The following is a 25,950-nucleotide window of genomic DNA, read 5'->3' on the forward strand; positions in this document are numbered from 1 at the left end:
GCGCGGCGCCCCGGCCCGAGCGGCAGCATGGGCGGCCCCCGGGGCGCGGGTTGGGTGGCGGCGGGCCTGGTCCTGGGGGCCGGCGCCTGCTACTGTATTTACCGGCTGACGCGGGGCCAGCGGCGAGGCGGCCGGGGCCTTCGGCTGCGTCCCTCGCGGTCCGCAGGTGAGGTCCCGGGGGACCCGGCAGGTGTGCGGGGCCGGGGGCCGGGCCTATCCCAAGGATGGGTGTTGAAGAGGCCGCTGGCGCTCAGGGCTTTCCTGTGCTCGGAGTGAAAACAGGAGCCGAGCCCGAGGAGGGAGGGAAGCCCGAGTGCAGAGGGCGGATCGTCCACTTGATTGGGTTCGGGGTCTGGACCGCTTCCCTGCCTCCACCTCTTTGTTCCAAGTGCTGGGATGAAAAAGTGTCCAAACTTTCCGCCTGAGCCCGGCGCCACAGCTGAGGATTCGATTTCTCTAAAGCATGTTGATTGCTTTTCAAGTAAAATCTTGCTTCCGGCCTTTGGGTTACCAAGGGGATTCCCTGACTGGACCGGGGGTTGTGAGGGCCTGGAGCAGTCACCCTGGAAGGGACACAGCCCAGCCTCTCCGAGGGGGAGGTACCTGGAAGTCACCGCAGTCCAGGTGCTTGCGGAGTTGCAGGGGGATGGTGGAGATAGATGTCCTTACAGCTGTTTCAAAATGGAATAGTTGTCTGCGTGGGGGAAACCCTCCTGGCCAACAAGTACAGCATTAGGTTTCTGCCCGGAAGTTGGTAGGTGCATTCAGAATTCTAACAATTTCCTGAATGTTCTGAGGGCTATTTCAGATAATGGAAGCTGTTAGGGAAATAATTAAAATCACCTGCCAACCAAGACGTTCCTCTCTACAAATGGAGAAAAGAACTAAATAGCTTTATTATAGAATTGTGGTGGGAGAGAACCGAGAGACCACCAGAGCCAAATTAAAGACAAATAGAGGACAAAGCTGGCCGGCGACTGATCCCAAGTTCTCTAGAGGAGATTTGGAGATCAGCCCCGACTTTTAGCTACGTTTTTATTTTATAGGGGGCTTGTTACAAATGTCTGCATCTGGCATTTCTTGATGGCCTTGGGGGAGAGCAAGCAAGCAAGTACAGAAGCGGAGGCAGTTGTCGATAAGTGGGAGGAAGCTGAGGCGGCAGGGAACTGCTCAGCACACATCTATGGTCAGGGTTGTCCTGCTATTCACTCCATCTTCTAAGTTCTAAAAAACAAGAAATTCGCTTAGAGGACAGCCAGGCCAGCTGGCACTTCCTCAGTTTGTCTCTGAAAACTCCACAGTCGGCCTTTTGTATTATTTAATCAGGGCGTGGTGAGACAAGCAGGCCAGCACAGAATAAGCACTTGACCAGATTTCTACACCTATCACAGGCAGTCTGCGACAGGATTGCAAAGACAAAGAGTTTTTGCCCCTTTATGTATCCAGGCAGATGTAACCTATTTTATATTACATACATGTTCTCAAGATAAACAGCTTGTCCTGTCAAGACAGGACTTGACAGCAGCATTTGCTACAGAGAAGTGCAGGGAAGCCCACCTCCCTATAGGTCATCCTAACTGCATTGGTAGTTGGGGTGGCTATTTGTATTAGCCTTTATCCAGAGGGAAAATAAGACTTCTCAGTACCTTTATGATAAGCAGGTGTTTACAACATGGAGCCAGATGCCAAACCTAACATCAGAAACGATATCAGCTCCATCTGATGTTCCTTGATGATTACATTTTATTTTTACTTGTTTTTATGTTTATGTTTTAAACCAGTGGTTCTCAACCTTCCTAATGCCGTGACCCTTTAATATAGTTCCTCGTGTTGTATGTGATCGTATCTGCATGTGAGCGGACCCTCCTGGAGATGGATAGAGGAGCCGTGTCTCAGTTCCTTAGACCATCGGAAATAGGTGTTTTCCCATGGTCTTAGGCGACCCCTGTGAGAGGATCTTTCGACACCCAAAGGGGTCGCGACCCACAGGTTGAGAACTGTTTTAAACAAATAATTCCAAAGCCCCTAAGAAAGACTTTATTGGGTTGTAAAGTGGCAAGAGGCTTACTTAGCTTTAAAAAATAAGTATATTTATGTCAAAGAGACAGATAAAGGAATGACAGATTTGCCCAAGGAAATACTGTAAGAAAAGGGAGTGGAAGGGTGAGGCTCTCTTTCTCTTTTTGCATAAGGGAAAAATCTACTTTTTTACAAAAGATTTGCATTTATACTTACAAAGCCTAATTTGTTGTTTTGTGTCAGAGATGTTTCTGTATAAGTGATTGGTCTGGTGGCCTGGACTTACATACCTCATTTGTACTGAAGAAGACTGACAGAGTCTTACTTTTAAACTTAATTTTATCATTTTCCAAAATCATCATTACCACAAGTCAAGAAGCTTACAAAATAAGCTGCTCACAGTCCCTTCTTCCTGAAGCTATACTATACCTTTATCTTTGAAAATACCCATTTAGTCATCATCATTTTTAGATTTTAGAGGGTGATCTTTTTTTAATTGAGGTACAATTAACATATAACACTTTAGTTTTGATGTAAATCATAATGATTTGATATATGTATATGTCACAATAAGTTGATTGACACACATCACCACACATAGTTAACGATTTTTTTTCCTTTGGATGAGAACTTTTAAGTCACTCTCTTAGCAATTTTCAAGAATATAATATTGTTAACCATAGTTACCAAGCTGTACATTACATCCCCAGGATTTATTTATCTTTTAACTGGAAGTTTGTACCTCTTAACTACCTCCACCTATTTTATACATGGAGCTGCCACCACACCCTCCCGCGACCACCACCTCTGGCAACCACCAATCTATTCTCTGTATCTGAATTTGTTTGTTTTTAGATGCTACTTATAAGTGAGATACAGTTTGTCCTCCCTTGCTTATTTCATTTAGCATAATGCCCTCGAAATCCATCCATATTGTCACATATGGCAGGATTTCCTTTTCTATGCCTGAATAATATTTTGTATATCCACATATATGTATACACACCACTTTTTCTTTATTCATCTGTCAATGACACTTAGGTAGTTTCCATATATTATAAATAATGAATATATGGGTTCAGATATCTTTTCAAAGTAGTGATTTTGTTTTCTTTAGATAACACCCAGAAGTAGAATTGCTGGATTATATGGTATTTTTAATTTTTTGAGGATCCGCCTTACATTCCCACCAACAGTGCACAATGGTTCCCTTTTCTCTTTGTCCTCACCAACACTTATCTCTTGTCTTTTTGATGATAGACATTCTAACAAATGTGAGGTGATAACTCATTGTGGCTTTGATTTGCATTTTTCTCATGGACCTATTTATCATGATTATTTATGTCTTTGGAAAAATGTCTATTCAAATCTTCTGTTCATTTTTTAATCTGATTGTTTTGGGTTTTTGGCTATTAACTTGCATGAGTTTTTTATAGTTTTGGATATTAACCCCCTTATGAGCTAACATAATTTGCAAGTATTTTTCTCCCATTCCATAGGTTATCTTTTCGTTTTTATTGATGGTTTCCTTTGCTGTGCAAGAGTTTTGTACTTTGATATAGACCCACTTGTTTATTTTCACTTATGCTGCTTTTGTTTCTAATGTCAAACCCAAAAAATTATGCAGGACATTTGTCAAGACATTTGTCGGTTTGGCTCAGCAGTTAGAGCATCAGCCTGCGGTCCAGAGAGGCCCGGGTTCGGTTCGGGCACGAACCTCGGTTGCAGTTTGTCCCCGGCCCTGGTTGGGTCATGCAGGAGGCAGCCACTCGATGTGTCCCTTTCACATCGATGTTTCTCTCTCTCCTCCTCTCTCTCCCTCCCACTCTGTCTGAACAAAAAATGGAAAAATATCCTCGGGTAAGGATTAAAAAAAAAAAAAGTTTATTGCCTATGTTTTCTCCTAGGAGTTTTACAGTTTCACATCTTACTTTCAAATCTTTATCCATTTTGAACTGATTTTTGTGTATGGTGTAAAATAATAGTCTAGTTTTATCTTTTGCATGTAGCTCTCCACTTTTTCTACCACCACTTACTGAAGAGACTATCCTTTCCCCATTGTATATTTTTGGCTCATTTGTCATAAATTAATTGATCATGCATATGTGAGTTTATGTCTGGAGTCTATAGGGTTTTCTGTCTTACATCATACAAATAGTGACAGTTTACTTCTTTTCCAATTTGGATGCCTTTTATTTGCTAAGTGCTCTGGCTAGGACTTCCAATACTCTGTTAAATAAAAGAGTGCATATCCTTGTCTTATTGCTGATCTTAGAGGAAAACTTTTCACCATCAGTATGATGTTAACTGTGGGCTTGTCATATATGGTCTGTAGTAATGTTAAGGTACAATACGTCTATATTTGTTTTGTTGAGAGTTTTTATCATAAGTGGATTTTGAATTTTGTCAAATCATGTTTCTACATCTATTGAGATGATCATATGATATTTACCTTTTATTTTGAAGTGGTGTATCACATTGACTGATTTGCAGATGTTGAACCATCCTTGCACCCCGGGAGTAAGTTTCAGTTGATCATGTTGTATGAATGTTTTAATGTATTGTTGAATTCAGTTTGCCTATATTTTTTTGAGATTTTTGCATCTGTGTTCACTAGGAATATTGGCCTATGGTTTTCTTCTCTTACGGCATCCTTGTGTGGTTTTGATATCAGGGTAATTCTGGTCTCTTAAAATAAATTTGGAAGAGTTTCCCCACCTCTCAGTTTCCGTTTCATTTATTTCTGCTCTCATCTTTATTTCCTTCCTTCTACTGATGTTCACTTCATGTGTAGGTTAAATTGATGCTTGCTCTGTAGGCCACAGTTATTAAGATAAACAAATAGGCCTCTTTCTGGGGAGGGGGGAACTGATTTCATTCTACTGCTTCTGCTGGGCCCTGGGGTGTTATCAGAAGCAGTCTGCACAAGCCCTTTGATAACTGTCTCTTAATTCGCCATAGCCTTGTGGGCCTTGTGGATGCAAGCCCCATTCTTTTAAAGCTAGACATTTTGGGGACCTATCTCTCAGGTGGAAGTCTTAAAAATTTGGCCACAGAATGTAGCATCCAAACCCTTCACTCCTCTGGGAGATTCTGAAGTGTGAATTCCCTCCCAGTTGTGTGTCGCTGCAGCAAGGGTGGGGTTTATGGCAAGGTTTTGTCGTGTTTACTGGATGGTAGGAATCACTCATTTTCTGAATTTCTTTCACAGGGAATTGTGCACTATGTAGTTGTAGATTCAGTATGTCTGTGGGAAGAGGTGAGTTCAGTATCTTCTATATCACCCTCTTGAACCATAACCAGGTGATCTTTTCTTTGTCTTAAAGTTTAAGAAATTTATAATTTCTGTACTGTTAAGACTGTTTGAGAGCATTGAAAAAGATGGAAACCATTGCAGTTCACTTCACCTGATACCAATACATGACAAGAATAGCATTAAAGTACTTTAAATTTATCTCAATTATGAATAGAAATTCTAAATGAAATATTAGCAAATCATATCCATCAGGGGATTAAAGTACCAAGGCCAAATCAATATGTAAGGAAGATTTATATTGGAAAATATATTAATGTAATTTATTGCATTAATATAGAGTAAAAGCAAAAACACATCATTATTACAGCATTTGAGTCCTGGCTTGTGTTGCTAAGTGGTTAGAGCATTGGCCTACGGACCGAGGGTTTGTGGATTTAATTCCCAGTCAAGGGCTTGTACCTGGGTTACAGGTTTGGTCCCTGGCCCCAGCTGGGACACATGTGAGAAGCAATCAATTGACGTGTGTCTCACATCGATGTTTCTGTCTCCGTATTTCTTCCGCCTCCCTCCCTTACTCACTCTCTAAAAAATCAGTGTGGGGGGGGGGGATCCTCAGGTGAGGATTAATAATAGTACAGCATTTGAAAATTATCATTTCTGATAAAAAAAATTGCAAGTTAGGAGTAAATAGAAGGAAATGTTCTTAGGTTGATGAAGAGCATCCATCAAAAACCAAAATCAAACATTATGTTTAATGGTGAAACACTAGCATCTTTACTAAATTCAAGGGCAAGAGAAAGGGTGCCTGCTGTCACAACTACTATTCAACCTTGTCCTGGAGTCATAGCTTGATAAGACAAAAAACAATGCATAAATATTAGAAAGGGGACAAAATTATAATTAGTAAGTGACATAATGATTTATTTAGAAAAATAAGAGAATCAACTAACTTTTAGCCGTAATAAGAGTTTAATAAAGTAACTTGAATACCAGATAAATATACCCAAATTAGTAGTTTTTTGTATATAAGCAGTAACCACTTCAATTTTTTTTTTTATCCTAAGACACTTTTGCATTTATCTTCAGACAGAACGAGGGGGAGAGAGGGAGGAATAGCGAGAGAGAAAAACATTGACGTGAAGAGAGACACATTGACTGACTGCCACCCGCACAACCCCAACCGGGTCCAGGCTCGAACCGCAACCGAGGTACGTGCCCTTAGCAGGAACCGAACCCAGGACTCTCTGGTCTGCGGGCCGATGCTCTAACTGCTAAGCCAAACTGGCCAGGGCACCACTTTAAAATTTTAATGGGAAAGATTTTATTTATGATAGTAATAAAAACTTTAAAAACTAAGAGTACATCTAGCAAGAAGCCTGTATGAAGATAATTTTAAATGAAGGACATAGGACTACACAAACAGAAAAGCATATTAAGTACCTGTTTGGAATGAGTCTGTATCATGACAGTTATCTTGATGTTTACCTTGCTATTGTTATTATTTGGTAGACACTTTTCATTTCCTTTGAGTTGTAGTATTTCCTCAGTTTACCCAAGGGAATGGAGAACCACTAAGCCCAAAATTCTTTCAGTCTTGTTGGCACAAAGCTAAGTGCAGACCTATGATACATGTTTGCTCACCTGTGTAACAGCAGTTCAAAAATTCACCAGTGGAAAAGCTGGATAATTGGGTGATCATCAGACTCTACAACAGTGGTTCTCAACCTGTGGGTTGTGACCCCTTTGGGGGTCTAACGACCCTTTCACAGGGGTCGCCTAAGACCATCGGAAAACACATATTTCTGATGGCGATTCTAACAGTAGCAAAATTATAGTTATGAAGTATCAACGAAAATAATTTTATGGTTGGGGGTCACCACAACATGAGGAACTGTATTAAAGGGTCGCGGCATTAGGAAGGTTGAGAACCACTGCAAAGGGTTTAGAGTTTTAGGTTTATTTCTTTACTGAAAAAGTAACACATGGTTTTCATTAAAAATTCAAGCAGAGAATTTAGTATTTATTTACAAAATTTAAATAGGGCTCATCATTTTAATAGATTAAGAGGAATGGTGGTGTATGGGGTAGGGGAGAGAGAAATGGACTGGGAGTGAAAAGATCTGGATTCTAGAGCCAGTTTTGTTGTTAACCAGCCATGTGTCCTATTAATAAAACTAATAACTAAAATATTTCTGGTCTTCACAGTATTTGAAGCACAAAACTGCTTTGAGGCCAGGCACTATTAACTCCCATATAGTAAATGAAGAATCTAATGCTTAGAGAGGTTAAGTCTCTCAGCTGGTAAGTAGCTTAGCTGGAATTAAACTAGACACTCAAATGTCTTAGCATTGGCTTACTTCAAAATACCACATTGCACCTCTTCCCTTCAAGTGAAAATTCTATGATTTAACACTTTTCCCTGTAAAATTTTACTTAACCATTTATAAATTATTTGTATATCTATAAAAAATTTTTTTAAATGGCTTTGTGTGGAAGTGCATAAAGAAATAATCAGATTTTGCCCGGCCAGTGTGGCCCAGTGGTTGAGCGTCGACCCATGCACCAAGAGCCCCCACCCCCCCTTAGATTCCCAAGTCAGGGCATGTGGGAGACTGTTTGCATGGCATCCATTTTGTTACAATCTGCTCTGCCATCTCCTGCCCCAAGGCAGGATATCTCTGTATACAATGTTTCTGCATTCTTTAAGTAACCATTTACTCAGCCAGTTATGCTCTGTTTATCTTTTGTTCCACCCTGGATATTTATGTGATATTTACCTGAAATTGCTTCAGGGTGGTTGCCACAAACATCGCTTGGCAACAAATGTTCTTGTTTTTCTACTTCTTGCCCTATATATACTGTGGATCTCCCCAGAATAAACTAGACTTGATTAGAGCCCTGTCTTGTCTCCATTTTTCGGTCTCTTGTCCCTCCTCATCCTCACTCCCCCTCTAGAGTCCTCGTCGCTCAACCTGCGGAATGGGTCAAGGGAACATGCCCAGATTGTGGGCTTGATCCCCAGTGAGGGTCATGCAGGAGGCGGCCAGTCGAGGTTCTCTGTCATTGATGTTTTGATCTCTCTAAAATCAATAGAGAAAAATAAAAATAAAAGAAGTAATCGGATTTTGAAATGTCTTGGAAGTATGGCTTAGTTAAATTTATTATATTTCTGCCATATATATATGTATATAAAATCTCATAACTTCCAGGTTGAATAGGAACCTTTGGAACCAGTTATTATCTTAGATCAACCCTTTTATTTTACACATGAGAAAACAGACCCAAAAAGAGGTTAAGTGACTTGGCTACAGCTTTGTATTTTCATTTTTCTGGTCTCTGCTGCTAACTCCTGTGTGACTTTAGCAAATCCTTCAATGATCTTGACTTCAGTTTCCTTGAGTGTAAAATTAAAATTGTTTCCATTCTAATTTGTCATTCTTTCACTTATCTTTTCAAGTATTCTTTGGGTGGAGCCCTGTTTTATAAAGTGTAAATGAGTGGAGTAAAGGCAGGGTCCGCCCAGAGATCCTGATAATAAAACTTGGGAGTGAGACTCTGCTAGTTTTTTAGCATTTAGATTTTTCTAAGAGTTGATTTCTTATTTGGCTTCTTCAGGACGTCATCTCACTTATTGGTTCTCATAATCTATACTTGTCCCTTTCCCTCATAGTTTTTGTGATTCTTCTTTAAGTGATATACTCAATTATTTCTTCGTATTATTATTTTTAATCCTCACCTGAGGGTATGTTTTTACTGATTTTGGAGAGAGAGGAACATGGTACAAGAAATATCAATTGCCTCCCGTATGCACCCTGACCTGGAATGAACCCACAAACTTTTGGTGTGAGGGACGATGCTCCAACCAACTGAGCAACCTGACTAGGGCTACTTATTTTAATTACAGCAGTAATACATGTTTATTGTTTACAGCAGTAATATGCATTTATTGTTTTAAAATATCAAAGTATTCATTCGCACAGGGTAGAAAATAAAAGGCATTTTTAATCCCAGCACCCAAAGTTAACCACCTATAATAATTTGATACATATTTTTAAAAAGGAAAGTACAGCCCTGGCCGGTTTGGCTCAGCGGTTAGAGCGTCGGCCTGCGGTCCTGAGAGACCCGGGTTCGGTTTCCGCTAAGGGTGCGTACCTCGGTTGCAGTTTGTCCCCGGCCCTGGTCGGTTGTGCGGGTGGCAGCCACTCGATGTGTTCCTTTCACGTAGATGTTTCTCTCTCTCTCTCTCTGTTCCTCTCTCTCTCTCCCACTCTACCTGAACAAAAAAATGGAAAAATGTCCTCGGGTGAGGATCAAAAAATAAAATAAAATAAAATAAAAAGAAAAGTACAGATGTGACATCGTATAGTACCTAGTTTGTATAACCTTCTCCTCTTCCCCCACCCCCAAGAGTGTATTGTGGACACATGCATTGTCTGACCTATAATCATAGTTTTACTTTGAAGGAATCAGTCTATGTTTATAACACAATAATAGCATTATAAAATGGTTTTTGCTTTTCCTGATTTCTGCAAACAGGATCTTTTTAAAGGTTAAAACTGTAATTTCAAAAGTCACTGAGCAGATCCAGCATTTGACTATTCTAGTATTTACTCAGAATGACACCTTTTTTTGGTCATTGCTACAGCAAGACAGACTGTTATCTATCTAGCCTCCCAATCATCAATGCCTTGTTCAAATAAACCAAACAAAATCCCATACCAAAAACACGATTGGGTTCCTCTTAAAACTTTTCCTACTGCTCTAAAAATTGTGATCAGAAAAGGTCTGTTTAATGCAAATCACATCCTATAGGCAGTTGTTTCATTGGATGGGTGTACCTGGTTTTTAAAAGAAACAGAAAATGCAGTTGGCATTATATTATTTACATGCAGTGTTTTACTAAAAGAAAATACCAAGGGACTAATTTTTTAATATCTATAAGCTTCAGTTTCCCAACTGTAAATTGAGAATTACAATAGTATCTTCTTCCTAGGGTTACTTGAATCAGACAAAGCACACAGAGTGGTTAACACAGTGCCTGGCTAGAGAGCACTCAATGCTGTTTCTAAAATTTTTTAAATGTCATATTGATTTTAGGTGAACTTTAAATAATTTTCTTCTTATGCAGAAGACTTAACCAATGGTTCATATGATGATGTCCTAAATGCTGAACAACTTCAGAAACTCCTTTATCTGCTTGAATTAACTGAGGATCCTATAATTATTGAGAAAGCTTTGGTCACTGTGGGTAACAATGCAGCCTTTTCAGCTAACCAGGTAAGTATCCCAGTCTCAGCAAACAGGCTCCTTCCATTCTTACACACCAGCAGTAATTGTGACCCTGAAGAGTTAACCTTCTGGAGCCTCAATTTTCTCATGTATACAATGTGCCTACTTATACCTATAGCATAAGGTTTGTTTACTTCTGAAAAGCACAGCCTAATAGTGGTGTGCTTATTAATAGGTTTCTAGATTCCTATAAAGTTGGTCACAGGTATCACATTTGTAATAAGTGTATCTAATTAACACTCAGCATTGCCTGGCCTTTTAAATTATTTAAAATTCAGCAGCAGAACATTGAAAGCATCTAACACTTAAGTACATGCTTTACACTGTAATAACTCTTGTGAGGATGGTTCTGGTGCAGGTAGTCCCTGGATCACTCTGGTACCAACAATGTAAACAGCTTCTACAAGTAGAGACTTTACTAAAAAGCTTATTTTGAATTCTTTCGTCTGTGCCCCCATGGAGAAAGAGTAGAAAAGTTTTTGTTATTATTTTCACCTAATGCCTCTTTGTTAACATTGTCCTGAATAAAAAATTAATTTGAATTGATACTTTATTTCAGTCCAGTTTTCCCTAGTATGCCAAGGTTTACTATAAAGCTTTAGAGATTTATAATGAAATACTGTACAAAGAATATTTTTGTGTTGCTCACATTGTTTTGATTGCAAGTGACAGAACCCAACTCAAATTATTTTAAACCAGAAAGGGAAAACATTGAGCTCAGTTAACTTGGACACCCAAGAATAGCACTGGTTTCAGGCACAAGTGAATACAGTTCAGAGCTATGGAAAGTGTTATCAGAGTTCTCTTTCTTCCCTCTTCTCTCTTTGTGTGTGTTGGTCTTTGTGTCTCTGGCCACGAAGAGGTTTTCTTTACAGGGTTGGAAGCAAAGCATCTGGCCTCTGAAGACTTCATTCCTGTAGCTCATTATCCAGAAGGTGGCGCTGTGGTATAGGATCAAGTGCCAACCCTTTGACTCAGTTGCTATGTCAAGGCACCATGGACCGTGGTTAGCAAGGCCTGGCTCACATAAGCATCTTGTAGCCATACAGCAGGGGTGGGTGTGGACACAGCTGACTAGCAGTCCCACCAGGGACTATATGGGATAGAAGAGATGCCCTCGTGGAAAGAGGGATGCCAGGCAAACAAAAACAAAGAATAACTAATATATTATTAGCGTGCCTATATTGGGGTTTTTCTGATACCACAGTTTTATATCCCTCTGAAACAAACTATACTCAAGTGGGTCAATAGCTACTGGTGAATAAGTACTTTCTTGGATAATGGGAGTTGGTGCCCCTCATCATTAATTATAGTGCCTTGATCTGCTCTAGCAGTACTACAGTAGGAAAATAAGAAGCAGCAGCTGTTTTCTAGTAACCTAGTAAGCACAAGTCCTTGGGAAGAACCTGAACCTGGAATTGCAGAAGGAAAGTTTTTTTTTTCCTCTCAATGCTATGCCTACCTTTAACAGTAGAGTAAGGGTATTGGGCTGTTGGTAAAAATGACAGTAGTCATTTTCAGCCTGTGTTTCTTGTAACAATGGAAGCAATTGTTTTTTGGTAACAGTTTTATTAAAATACAATGAATATACCGTGCAGTTCACTCATTTATAGTGTGCAATTCAGTGGCTTTTTGTATATTTAAAGAATTATACAGTGATCATCACAGATCAATTTTAGAACATTTTCATCACCTTAAAAATTAACCCTGTGCCTTTTATCAACCACCTGTGCTGGTGTCCACTCTTCCTACCCGTAGGGAACCACTACTGGACTTTCAGTATAGATTTGTCTATTTTGCACATGTCATACTAATGAAGTCACACAATATGTGGTCCTTTATTATTCAGCATAATGTTTTCAAGATCTATTTTGTAGCATGTATCAGCTATTTATTGCTGAATAACATTTCATGTATGGAGTGACCACTTTTTTTTACCTGCTCATCATTTGATATACCTTTGTGTTGTTTCCACTTTGGGCATTGTTCATACGCAATTGTGTTTTTCAATGTCAGGGCCAAAGGCACATAGTGATACAATCGATTGTGAGAAATTCCTAAGTTATTTTTCCTTTGGAAATTTGGAAACTGTTTTTCAAACTGTAGAACTCTAGTTCTGCATGATGTTAATAGGTGTTCCTCCTATCCCCTCACCATTGAAAAATGACCCTCTTTTTTTGTACAGTTAGCAATTCAGTTGACTCTTGAATAATTTGGGTGTTAAACACAACAACCGCCGTGCAGTTGAAAAGCTGCAAGTAACTTTTGACACCCCCAAAACTTAATAGCCTGCTGTTGGCCAGAAGCCTTACTGACATCGTAAACAGTCGATTAACACATATTATTTGTTATATGTATTGTATACTGTATTCTTAGAATAAGGTAAGCTGGAGAAAAGAAAATATCATTAAGAAACAATAAAGAAGGAAAAATATATTTATAGTATTTATTGAAAACACTCCATATATAAGTGGACCCATGCATTTCAAACGTGTTTTTCACGATTCAGCTATATTATATTCAATATTCCCCTCTTGGAGCTTCCCAATGCACATGAACATTCATGTATCACAATAAAGAAATATGTTTATGCTCTGGCCAGTTTAGCTCAGTGGTTAGAGCGTCAGCCAGTGGACCAAAGAGTCGCGGGTTCGATTCTGGTCAAGGGCATGTACCTCGGTTACAATTTGTCCCCAGCCCTGGTCAGGATCATCTGGGAGGCAACCAGTCGATGTGTTCCTCTCACATACATGTTTCTCTCCCTCTCCCTTCCTCCCTCCCACTCTATCTGAAGATAAAATAGAAAAATACCCTCAGGTAAGGAATAAAATATTTTTTTTTAAATTTTTTTTTCCTTTATTGATTTGAGAGAGAGAGGAAGTGAGAGGGAGAGAGAGATAGAAACATCGATGAGAGAGAGCATTGATTGGCTGTCTCCTGCATGCCCTCCACTGGGGACCAGGCCCACAACCTGGGCATGTGTCCTGACTGGGAATTGAACCGGCGACGTCTTGGTGCATGGGTCGATGCTCAATCACTGAGCCACACCAGCCGGACAGGAATAAAAATTTTTTTAAAATATGTTTACTCTTGTTATACCCAAAGTTTCTCACACTTGCTTAACCATAACCCCCCCACCCTTTTTTTTTATAATCCTCACCCAAGGATATTTTTTTATTTATCTTCAGATAGAGTGGGAGAGAGAGAGAAACATTGATGTGAGAGAGACACATCAACTGGCTGCCTCCCACATGACCTGACTAGGGACAGAATCAAACCCGCGATTCATTGGTCCATGGGCCAATGCTCTAACCACTGAGCAAACCAGCCAGGGCAAACCTCCTCTTCTTTGAATGGAACATTCATCAACATCTTGAGGGATTAGTATTACAAAGAATACATTTTAACAAACACTGCTTTGTATTCTAAATCATAATACTTTTATAAATTTGCCTATATAAAGAAGTGATATAACTTGTTTCAAGGTAAAATAATTTTGTTTGTAAATTACTTTCATTGTAGTAACTGCAAATCTTGGTGTATCACCATGTTATAGTTTAAATACATCTTAAGCCCTGGCTGGTTTGGCTCAGCGGTTAGAGCATCGGCCTGTGGTCCAGAGAGACCCGGGTTCAGTTCCCACTAAGGGCACATACCTTGGTTGCAGTTTGTCCCCGGCCCTGGTTGGGTCATGCAGGTGGCAGCCATTCGATGTGTCCCTTTCATGTCAATGTTTCTCTCTCTCTCTCTCTCTCTCTCTCTCTCTCTCTCTATCTCTATCTCTATCTCTATCTCTATTTCTCTCTCCCCCTCACATTCTTTCTGAACAAAAAAAAAAAGTAAAAATGTCTTCGGGTGAGGATATAAAACAAAACAAATAAATACACCTTAATTTTATTTTCAATTGATTTTTTTACCTGTAATATTATAGATGGTAATTCTTTAAAATAAGATTTATGGGTTGTATATGGAAAAGGTTTTTCAAAGAGTCCTTAATTTTTTTATTTGTGTTTGTGGATGCAAAGAAGTCAATACAGGGGGCTGCATATTGAATTTGTGGTCCTGTATTTTTCCCTCTTAGGCCATTATTCGTGAACTGGGTGGGATTCCCATTGTTGGAAGCAAAATCAACAATCCCAACCACAGTATTAAAGAGAAGGCTTTAAATGCACTGAGTAACCTGAGTGTGAATATTGAAAATCAAATCAAGATAAAGGTAAACTATCAGAAATCACAAATGTGTAAGGTTATCTATAAATGAAAAAGAAAATAATGAAAAGGTCAGTAATGAAATTTTAGTAGACTATCCTTTATAACTTTTTGGCCAAGAATTACCTTTCTTTCCTAGCTTTATTGCAGTATAATTGACATATAACACTGTGTGAGTTTAAGGTGTACAGAGTGATTGGATACATGTATATACTCCAAAATGAGTACCACCATAATAGCTTTAGCTAACACCTCCATTATCTCACATAATTACTTTCTTTTTCCCTGTGGTGAAAATACTTAAAATCTACTCTTTTAGTAACTTTCAATTATACACTACTGTATTATTAATTATAGTCACCCTGCTGTACATTAAGTCCCCAAAAGTTATTCATCTTATAACTGGAAGTTTGTACCCTTTGACCAACATTTCATTTCCTCCACCCCCAGCCCCTGGCAACACCCTGCTACTCTGTTTCTATAAGTTAGGCTTTTTTTAGATTCTGTATATAAGGGAGATCATTCTGAATTTGTCTTTCTCTGTTTGACTTATTTCACTTAGTATAATTTTGGTGCACATGGCAGAATTTCTTTCTCTTTAATGGCTCAATAATTTTCCATTATGTATATCACTTTTTTTTTATCCATTTGTTGACAGACACGTTGTTTCTTTGTCTTTGGTTATTGTGAATAATGCATGCTTCAGTGAGCATGGGGTACAGCTGTCTCTTCAAGATAGTGATTTCATTTCCTTCAGATAAATACCCAGAATTGGAATTCATATGATAGTCTATTTTTAATTTTTTGAGGAATCTCCATACTGTTTTCTATAGTGGCTGCACCAATTTACATTCCCACCAACAGTGCACAGGGTTCATTTTTTTCCACATCCTCGCCAACACTTGTTTGTTGATTTATTAATGATAGTCATTCTGATAGGTGTAAGGTGATATCTCATTGTGGTTTTGATTTGCATTTTCCTGATGATTAGTGATGTTGAGCATCTTTTCATGAACCTGTTAACCATCTGTATGTCTCCTTTGGAAGAATGTCTGTTTAGGTCCTCTGTCTATTTTTTAATGGTTATAACAAGGCAGAGGAGGGAGTGATCTGAACCAGCCAGTAAGAGGTGTAGTGACCTTTTGAATTTGGGAATTTACTTTAATCCAAGTGTAGTAAAGGAAACAGCCTAAAGTTAGATAACATTAGCAGAAAGATACATCAAATTGGGAAATTATGTTAACTCAACATTTATTGAGCTACTTACTGATCTGTGGCACAAAGTTAAGAAATTAACATGATTGCCTGGCCAGTGTGGCTCAGTGGATTGAGCATTGTCCCATGGACTGAGAGGTCCTGGTTTGATTCCTGGTCAGGGCACATGCCCAGGTTGTGGGCTCAATTCCCAGTAGGGGGCATGCAGGAAAGGCAGCCGATTGATGTTTCTCTCTCACATAGATGTTTCTATCTCTGTCTAAATAGTCAATAAAAACATTAAAAAGAAAGAAATTAACATGATTAATGTCTTTTAAGAAAACTAGAAGAGAGTGATAAGGTAAATTCATAACAGTTGTAATCAAGGCAAAACATGATGAAATACTTTAAGAAAAAATTTAAGTAAAAACATCGTTGAGTATGTAGAAAAGGGAGATATTATCAAAAAGTTTCTGTAAAAGGTGGAGTACAACCTGGCTCTTAAGGTCTAAGTTTTCTATAGGTAGAGTTGGAGAGGAGGGAATCCCAAGAGAAAGGAACAGGTAAGGTGGGCACGGCTCCAGGAATAACTGAGCTGGCCCATTTGGCCATCTTGGTGTTTTTTTTGTTGTTGTTTTTGGTTTTGGTTTTTTATATTAATCCTCAACTGAGGACACTTTTTGCATTCATAGAGCGAGAGGGAGGAAGAGAGAAACATCGATGTGAGAGAGACACATCGACTGGCTGCCACCCACACAACTCCAACTGGGGCCGGGGACAAACCGCAATCGAGGCACATGCCCTTAGCGGGAACCGAACCCAGGTCTCTCTGGACCGCGGGCTGGTGTTCTATCCGCTTAGCCAAACCAGCCAGGGCTGGTCATCTTGTTGCTAGAACTGAAATGGCAAAAGGTTCAGAGATAGTAGGGATGTAAATGCTCAACACATTTTAGGAAATGCTTTGAGAGACATCAGTATCTTACAGAAATATGATTTATAAAGAGCTAAGGAAATGCCGTTTTTTAAAAAAGAATGGATGTGTAATGAAATTGTAACCCAAGAAAGCCAGTTGACGTCTAAACATATTGTAGATCTTGAAACCGATTAAAATTTTAATCTCTCTTTGCTTTACTACCATTGCTTTAGTTTCTGTGGTAACATGGATATATCTTGATATTTTTTAAATGTTAATACTGGCTTATGAGACAATTGGCAATTTCTTAGCATTTAATATTAGGAATTTTTCTTACCAGTTAGAACTTTTGGTGAAGTTCAGATTTAGCTTACCAACAATCTGCGAGATACAGTATTTCCAAAGTGGAAAGATCATGGCCAGACATAGAAAATAGAGTTCAAAAAACTTTCCATCACACTGGGTTTAATTCTATCATGAGTGAAATTGAACTACTGCTGGCATTGCATTACATTTTGCCAGTGGTGGTAACAGTATTATGAAGGAGTAGTTCATATGTATACCCCTAGGTATATATGAACCTTGGGCCAAATATAGTTTTGCTTCTGCTTATTTTTGATAGGACTAATTCTACAGCACAATTCTGTTTTACTCCCCCACCCCTTCTTTACTTCTAAATTGATGTACCTCCTAGACCCTACTATTAAGATAGTTAATTCTGGTATGCTCAGACCAGTTGACTCAGTAAGTAGACTGAGTTGGGAGGTGCCCAACAAGTAAGAGGCCACTGGTGTTGAGAACATAGCCTCTGGAATTAGACATTGCTCCCCCAGCAGCTGGTATATACTGGGCAAAGGATGCAAATTCCTTGAAGACTTCAAAGTCCTTTTCTGTAAGATATTAATAATAACACGTACCTCATTAGAGTTTTACAAATTAAGTGAGGTATATTTATAAAATGCTCAGCATAGTGCCTGGCGTTAACAAATCCATCTTTTTAAAAAGGTCACCAAACTCTGAAAGTTGGAAAGAAATGTCTTTTATGATGAGCCAGTCTCATCCTGAACATTCACCCTGTTCCACTGTGCAGGAAGTTACTGTTCAATAGAAAAATTTTGGAAATTCTAAGATGCTCACTTTTTTTTCTCCTGCCTCCAGGTATACGTCCATCAAGTCTGTGAGGATGTCTTCTCTTGTCCCCTGAACTCCCCCGTGCAACTTGCAGGACTGAGATTGTTAACAAACATGACAGTTACCAATGACCATCAGCATATGCTTACCAATTACATTACAGACCTGTTCCAAGTGTTGCTTACAGGAAATGGAAGTACCAAGGTACGAAGGAAGTGTTATTACTTGAAATACAAAGAGCTATTGCATCAGGCTTATGAGACTGGAATTGAATTTTCAAGTCTCTCAAAAAAACAGAGATTTAGTTAGAGTTTATTAAAAACCCTTACATGGATCCAAAAAAGTAAATTATTTTTGTCCCCTAATATTGAATTTCAAAATTAACTTGTGAAAATAATATGGCCCTGGCTGGTTTGGCTCAGCAGTTAGAGTGTCGGCCCATGGACCGGAGAGTCCCAGATTTGGTTCCTGCGAAGGGCATGTACCTCCATTGGCATTTGTCCCTGGCCCCAGTTGTGGTCATGTGGGTGGCAGCCACTTGATGTATCTCTCTCACATCGATGTTTCTCTCTCTCTTCCTCCCTTTCTCCCGCCTGCTCTATCTGAAGATAGATGCAAAAATGTCCTCAGGTGAGGATAAAAAAAAAAAAGAAAATAGTATGTTTTGCTTATCAATAGATTGCTATTTATTTGGTTTTCTGCACATCAGTTTACCTTTCCCTAAAGGTAACTAGCTTCCCCCACCCAACCAGATACAGGAACACTGATTGTCTTTGCCCCTGGCCAGTTTGGCTCAGTGCTGACAGCATCAGCCCTGAGACCAAAGGGTCTTGGGTTCAATCTGGTCAAAAACACATACCTGGGTTGCAGGTTTTATCCCGGGCCCTGGTCAGGGTCATGTGGGAGGCAGCCAATCAATGTGTCTCCCACATCAATGTTTCTCTCTCCCCCTTTCCCTTCCACTCTCTCTAAAAAAAAATAAAATAAAATAAAATAAATCAATGGAAAAATGTCCTCAGGTTGCCCAGCCGGTGTGGCTCAGTGGTTGAGCATCGAACCATACACCAAGAGGTCACTGGTTCAATTCCTGGTCAGGGCACATGCCCCGGTTGTGGGCCAAATCCTCAGTGTGGGGCATGCAGGAGGCAGCCAATCTATATTCTCTGTAATTGATGTTCTGTCTCTCTCTCTTCCTCTCCCTTTCTCTCTCCAAAATCAATAAAGAAAAAAAAAATTTAAGAAAAATATCCTCAGGTGAGGATTAACAACAACAATAAAAATGGCATCTTTGAGTGATATTGCTGGTTAATTGGATTTTTGCTTACCTTAGAGTTAAAACATTTTTTTGATTCACCCATTGTTGATTGAAAAATCTTTTTAAAACTACTTTTTTAAGTTTTAGTAATGGATGTTTCCTTGCTTCACTTTAACCTGTTATGTAGACGTAGGAGACAATAGATTGAGCTGAATTAAGTAGGATCAAAGAAGCACCCTATGAAAGTTACTTGGGTAACCCCTCATATTAGTGTGTATTCCTATCAAGTGCCATTTTTCAAGAAATAGCATAAAAACAGAAGGTAGACTAATCAAAGTTTATGATTTGCTGGGTTGATCTATCAGTGTTTTACTATATTGGTCTCTGTTTTCTGGCACAGTTGACGGGAAAATGCATAAGCATTTTACTTTATTTTATTTTTTATTATTGTTTTAAATCCTCACTCGATATTTTCATGACTTTATAGAGAGAGAAGAAGGGAGGGAGGGAAGGAAAAGGAGAGAGAAAGAAAGAGAGAAACATTGATGTGTAAGAGAAACATCAATTGGTTGCTTCCTATATACACCCTGTCTAGGGATCAAACCCACAACCTTAGTTATGTGCCCTGATGGGGAATTGAACCTGGATCCCTCCTGGTGCACAGGACAACACTCAATCAACTGAGCCACCTGGCTGGGCAAAATACACAAGCGTTGTAGAAGAACCTAATGCGAATCCAGACTCTAAATACTCAACTTCACTGAAGTTATTTCTGAGGTTATCAAATTGTGATTACAGTGGAGCCTCATTATAGTCCTTTTAAAATATGTTCTGAGATGTTTCTTATGGACTTTCCATATTTCCAGTAGCCATACTTATTTGGATGTACCCAAAGGCATTCAAAATTAAATGTAATAATTATATTAGTAATATTTTAACAATATTGATCCATCCATAGTCATTTTCCAAAATGTATGCACCCATTACCATGTCTTTCTCCAGGACACCAAGGAAATTTCCAGCTCCTGGGAACCCATAAAAACTCCCTTTTCTCTCCCCATGGCCTTGCAGCTATAGAAAAAAATCTCTCCTCTGTGTCTCTGCAGTTCTCTTATCCAAACCCCAGAGGAAAGCTGAGTCCAGAGGTAGGCGAGTCTGTCCTTGGGGCTGTAGAGATCTGTCTGAGATTTGGTCAGTGTTTTTATATATGTTAAGACTTTTTAAAAGGTGACTCATGCCCTGCTCGGATGGCTCAGTTGGTTGGAGCACTGTTTCATACACCGAAAGTTGCCAGTTAGATTTCCAGTCAAGGTGCATATCTAGGTTGCAGATTAGATCCCCATTCAAAGCACACATGGGAAGCTACCAACAAGTTGATGTTTCTCTCTCTCTCCCCTCTCCCCTCCTCCTCATTCACTCCCTTCCCCTTCCTTCCTCTCTCAATAAATAAAATGTATCATCAGGTAAGGATTATAAAAAAAATTAAAAAGGTGGCTCACACAATAATACGTTCTATTTGTTTTGTTTTTCCATTACATTGCCTAGTACAGTATTTCTGGAATAGAAGATTTGCTTTTTTGGTTTGTCTGGGAATCTAACCACCAATTATAACATTGTTTATTTAAAAAAATAATTTAGTCTGGCTGGTGTGGCTCAGTGGTTGAGCATTGACCCATGCACCAGGAGGTCGCTGGTTCAATTCCTGGTCAGGACACATGCCCAGATTGTGGGTCAAATCCCCAGTGGGGGGCATGCAGGAGGCAGCCAATCAGTGTTCTCTGTCATGGATGTTTCTGTCTCTCTCTCCCTCTCACTTCCTTTCTCTCTAAAATCAATAAAGGGGGAAAAAAAATTTTGTATAAATAAATAAAGTTCCTACTTGCAAATGAACTTTTGGATAGTAATCCATTTGTAAGTAGGAAAATGTTTCTATTTTAGATATTTTCTTAGTAAATAACCACCAAAATGACTTGTTTTAAATCTTATTTTTAATAAGTGATCTCACTGTACTATCATAACCTTTTGGGTACAACACTGATTCATAACTAAATACCAACAGTGGAAGATTAATGTAAATAAACTGTGTTTGCTACATCTGCAGTGAAAGCAAAGAAAATTAATGGCTTAAAAGAAATGTCCCAACCCAGCCAGTGTGTCTCAGTGAATTGAACATCATCCCATGGACTGATTGGTCCTGGTCAGGACTCATGCAGGAGTTTCGGGCTCGATCCCCAGTAGGGGGCGTACAGGAGGCAGCTGATTGATGTTTCTCTCTCACATCAATGTTCCTCTCTCTCCCCCTTCCTCTAAAAATTCAATAAAAACATATTTTGAAAAAAAAATCTCAGTCACCACAAGATGGCACATGATAAAGACAGACTTAATATGGTTTCAGATCAAAATACATATAGCAGTTTATTCTGTAATTGGACTCTATATATTCTTTATTTTTTTTCATGTTTAACTCTCTTCTATAGAACATAGTAACGTCAAATTTTAGTTCAAGATACTGTATAGCTATTGTAGTTACTGTTTCCTGGTTGTAAACATGCCATCATTGACCAATAGTAGGCCTTTTAGATTCTGTTGACTTCATCCAGGCTTATTTCATAGGTTTGGGACCATCCTATTTCAGAACTCTTGTCCCTGTTTTCTTAATCAAAACTTCATTGATGTTGAAGACAAATTTTTACTCCTAACACTTATTGTCGGTGTTGCCAGCAGCCAGTCAGGCCAGACCAGATCTGACAGTGACTCCGGGGAGTACACTGAAGAAAGGCCAGAAGTCATCTCTACTCTTTTACTTTAAGAGGCTGTGGTTTGATAAAGGATGTCTATTGGAAAAACGTGATCTCCACATATACAAGAAACTTACCCACGCTTTACACTGGAGAGTGCAGTGGGCAGATCGGATGGTGGCTTTGGTTTTTACCTATTCTCTCCTGCATTGTTTGAAGTTTATCATGATCACGTATTAATTTTAAAGAAAATAAAGTTTAATATCAATATGTCATGTAGTTTTCCACAGGAAAAAAAATTAAGCAGTTTAAAAAAATTAAGCAAAGCCATATATTCTGCTTAATGAACAAATTAGTATGTACAACATGATCAAAGGAATATATGAGTATATAGAATAGGTGTATAAAGACCAGGAGAAAATACCAAAACTTATAGTGATCATTTCTAGTCATGGAAATATGGATGAATTTCCTTTTTGTGCTTTTCTTTTTTCTATTAATATTCTCTAATAAACACATAGTGCCTTTGTAATCAAAGAAAGTTTTGTAAAATAAATATCTACATTCCTTTTCAGATCTAGCGGAGAGCACATTTGTCACCATTTCCTGACTTCAGAACCCCCTCCCTGGTCCTCACTCTAATATCAATTACCTTGTAGGAAGTATAATTTTACATGAACTCTGTTTTTAAAGTAGGAATTCTATTTGAGTTTTTTATTACTAAGTTTCAGTTATCAAGTGATAAGAATTCTGATATTTTAGCTACTCGGCTATAAGTTAACATTTGTTTGCTGATTATTTCTATCACTGCCTATTTAAATGATTGTAAAACATTTTTTAAATAAAAATTATAGGCTCAAAGATTCTTTGTAACCTACTACAAAAAGGGCCATATTGTTATTTATTTAGTCTTGGTAACCAAGCTTACATTTTTCATACTTTAAATACAAATAAACTGAACTTTGAGACATTCCTTTTTTCCCCCCCAAGATCATATTTCAGCCCTGGCCAGAGTGGTTCAGTGGTTAGTGTCAGCCCGAGCATGAAGGGCCGAAGGTTCTATTCCTGGTCAAGGGCACAAGTACTAGGGTTGCAGGTTCGATCCCCAGCCCTGGTCAGGGCTTGTTTGGGAGGCAACCAATCGAAGTCTCTCTCTCTCTCTCCCCCAGCTCCTCCCCCCTCCCCCCACTCTCTCTCTAAAAAAAAAAAAAAAAAAATCAATGGAAAAAATATCCTCTGGTGAGGATTAAGCCCCCCAAAAAATTATATTTCACCTAACAGTAATCATAATAAAGATAATTTATGTAACACATGTTAAGCCTACCTTGTGTTAAGATATGCATGTAGGTGGGGGTGGATCGTGAAGACATTCACAATATTCTCCCTAACAATGTAATTGGAAAAATAAGGTTTAAATGACAGTTGTGTTGTAAATGCTCTGAGACCTGTGCCAAGTGTTATGGGGGGAGAGGGAGCTTTTTACATAAGATGAATTGAGAAGCCTCCATGGAGTAAGAGAATTTGAGCCAGACCTTGAAGCACAGGCAGTACTTTAAAATGTGATATGGCAAGAGGACAGGGAGAGAAAAATTCAAGCTAGCTGAGTCTGAAATACACCATTATTATTCTAATTTCAGGTTCAAGTTTTAAAACTGCTGTTGAATTTGTCTGGAAATCCAGCCATGACAGAAGAACTACTTGGTGCCCAAGTAAATAGTTCCTATTTATTTTGTAAATATATAGATTTGGACAGATAGATCTGGATAGATTTATCCTTTTTAAAATGTTAACAGGGATTATTTCTAAGGAACAATATTGTATTGTTGGTTTTTTTTAAATTCTTGTTGCCTACATGAATTTCCTAAATTTTTTGTAATTGAGTAATTTCAATTTTAAAAATTGTTTTTGAAAAGGTCTCCCTAGCAAAAATAGTAATTTTTCTGTCTCTACCCAATTTGAGGTACATTTATATCATCACATCTTTTATACTTGACTTGTGTTCACATGTATATTATTATGCCCTGAAATGCTAGTATGAAATGAGTCCCCGGTATGTGTTAGTTGCTGGGCCGAGTGCCAAGATACTCAAAGAGTAAAGCATGACATGGTGCTTGTCCTCATGGAGTTTACAATGTAGGGAGAAGAGACAAAAATGTGCAACAAACAAGATAATTAAAAGATAAGTGTTCTAAAGGAAGTAAAAGTGGTGCCATATTAGAATGATCTCAGCTCCTGTGGAAAGACTCTGTTGTACTAATGTGCTCATCCCCGTGCCCGGCAGGGTATGTGGGTCGTAAATGTTTGGTGAATCAATGAGTTCCCATGAAGACTGTATGATGGGTCTTAAAAAAGGAAATGGGTGTTTTCCAAATGATTATATTCTAGGATTCCAAGGAAATATTTTTCAGCTAAAACATGAAACCTCTTTTCCCCATTACTATACAGTGTGAGGGTACATAAGATTTTGCATTTATGTTATACAATCTTATGGATAATTTTCTATGATAAGATTTCTTAAATGTACTCAACAACTTTGAAATGTGAAAATATACATGAAAAATAATATTCAAAATTGTTTCCCATTTTAGGTGGATTCCCCATTCCTTTCCCTTTATGATGGCCACGTGGCAAAGGAGATTCTCCTTCGAGTGCTTACACTATTTCAGAATATAAATAACTGCCTCAAAAAGGAAAGCCATTTAGCTATTCAGCCTACTTTCACTAAAGGTTCGCTGTTTTTCCTGTTATATGGAGAAGAATGTGCCCAGAAAATGAGAGCGTTAGTTAATCACCACGATGTGGATGTGAAGGAAAAGGCAACAATAATACCCAAATTCTAACTAGTAGGTCATATTTTTCCAGAGTAATGCAGTCTGGAAGTAATGCATATAAACTTAATCTTTACAAAGGGATTCTTCCAGTTGCTGAATTTAAACAGTAAGTATCAGATTTCATCATTTACACAGCTGTAACTTGCCACAGTCTTCTGGTTTATTTTGGACCATTTTATTGATACCAAATGAATATAACAACTTATTCTGAAATATTTTTTATTTTGCTATTTGCTGAACTACTTCACTTATTTCCTCTAAATGAATTGACAGTGACCTTTTTATGTGTAAGCTACTCTTCTGCTGTTTGCTGTGATTTTTTTTTTTTTATCCTCACCCAAGGACATTTTTGCATTTATCTTCAGATAGAGCGGAAGAGAGACAGACACATTGACGTGAGAGAGACACATCAATTGGCTGCCACCCACACGGCCCCAACCCGGGAACAAACTGCACCGAGGTACGTGCCTTGGCGGGAACGGAACCCAGGTCTCTCTGGTCTGCGGGCCGACGCTCTAACCGCTGAGCTAAACCAGCCAGAGCTGTTTGCTGTGATTTGTAGTTAACTCATCTGAGAGCTGTGATTGTTTCAGAACTGCCATAGATATAACCGTGTTCTTTTAGGAGAAATGAGATCCTAAGCTCTTGAGTCTACCTGCCAGCTAACCATACTGCTTTCAAAAGTCTGTTCTAATTATTAAAATCTGTTCTAGTCAATGAAAATTATAAACTTTTAGGAGAAGGATTTCTTATTACTCACCCATTCTCATTCAGTGTGCCAGTATGAAGATGCTGTGTATAAAATACTGGGATCAATCAAAGTGTCCACCTATAGGCAATTGGTTAAATCAATTATCGAGTCTTAAAGAACTAAACAGGTCTGAATGTGCTGATATGGAAAGACACCCATGAAATATGGACATGTTTTTTAAATGAAAAATATTTATGCTTTTGTATGGACAGCAGACTTCTAGAATGATACCCAAACTGGGCATAGGACTATGTTGTGAGGAAATGACTTTTCTATGTACACCTTCTTCTACTGTTGGAAATTTTTACTGTGGTATAATTTTATAATTTTTTTAATAAAAAGGAAAAAATAACTCACAAGGTTA

At 38.6% G+C, this 25,950-nt stretch overlaps 1 protein-coding gene across 2 annotated transcripts; it reads left to right on the forward strand.

Moving 5' to 3' along the window:
- Positions 1–25,173, forward strand: ARMC10 (armadillo repeat containing 10). 2 transcript variants are annotated; one of them, XM_036246464.1, is made up of 6 exons: positions 28–166; positions 10,404–10,552; positions 14,646–14,780; positions 18,039–18,215; positions 23,642–23,713; positions 24,593–25,172. In XM_036246464.1, the coding sequence occupies exons 1-6, from the start codon at positions 28–30 to the stop codon at positions 24,842–24,844; spliced, it is 924 nt and encodes a 307-aa protein (XP_036102357.1). In that variant the 3' UTR covers positions 24,845–25,172. The 2 variants fall into 2 exon arrangements, with proteins under 2 accessions (XP_036102358.1, XP_036102357.1); XM_036246465.1 differs by lacking the exon at positions 23,642–23,713 and having other exon boundaries at positions 1–166; positions 24,593–25,173.
- Positions 25,174–25,950: the final 777 nt, after the last annotated feature.

The sequence above is a fragment of the Molossus molossus genome, unplaced genomic scaffold (assembly GCF_014108415.1).
Source record: "Molossus molossus isolate mMolMol1 unplaced genomic scaffold, mMolMol1.p scaffold_m16_p_7, whole genome shotgun sequence".
In the NCBI taxonomy this organism is placed as follows: domain Eukaryota; kingdom Metazoa; phylum Chordata; class Mammalia; order Chiroptera; family Molossidae; genus Molossus; species Molossus molossus.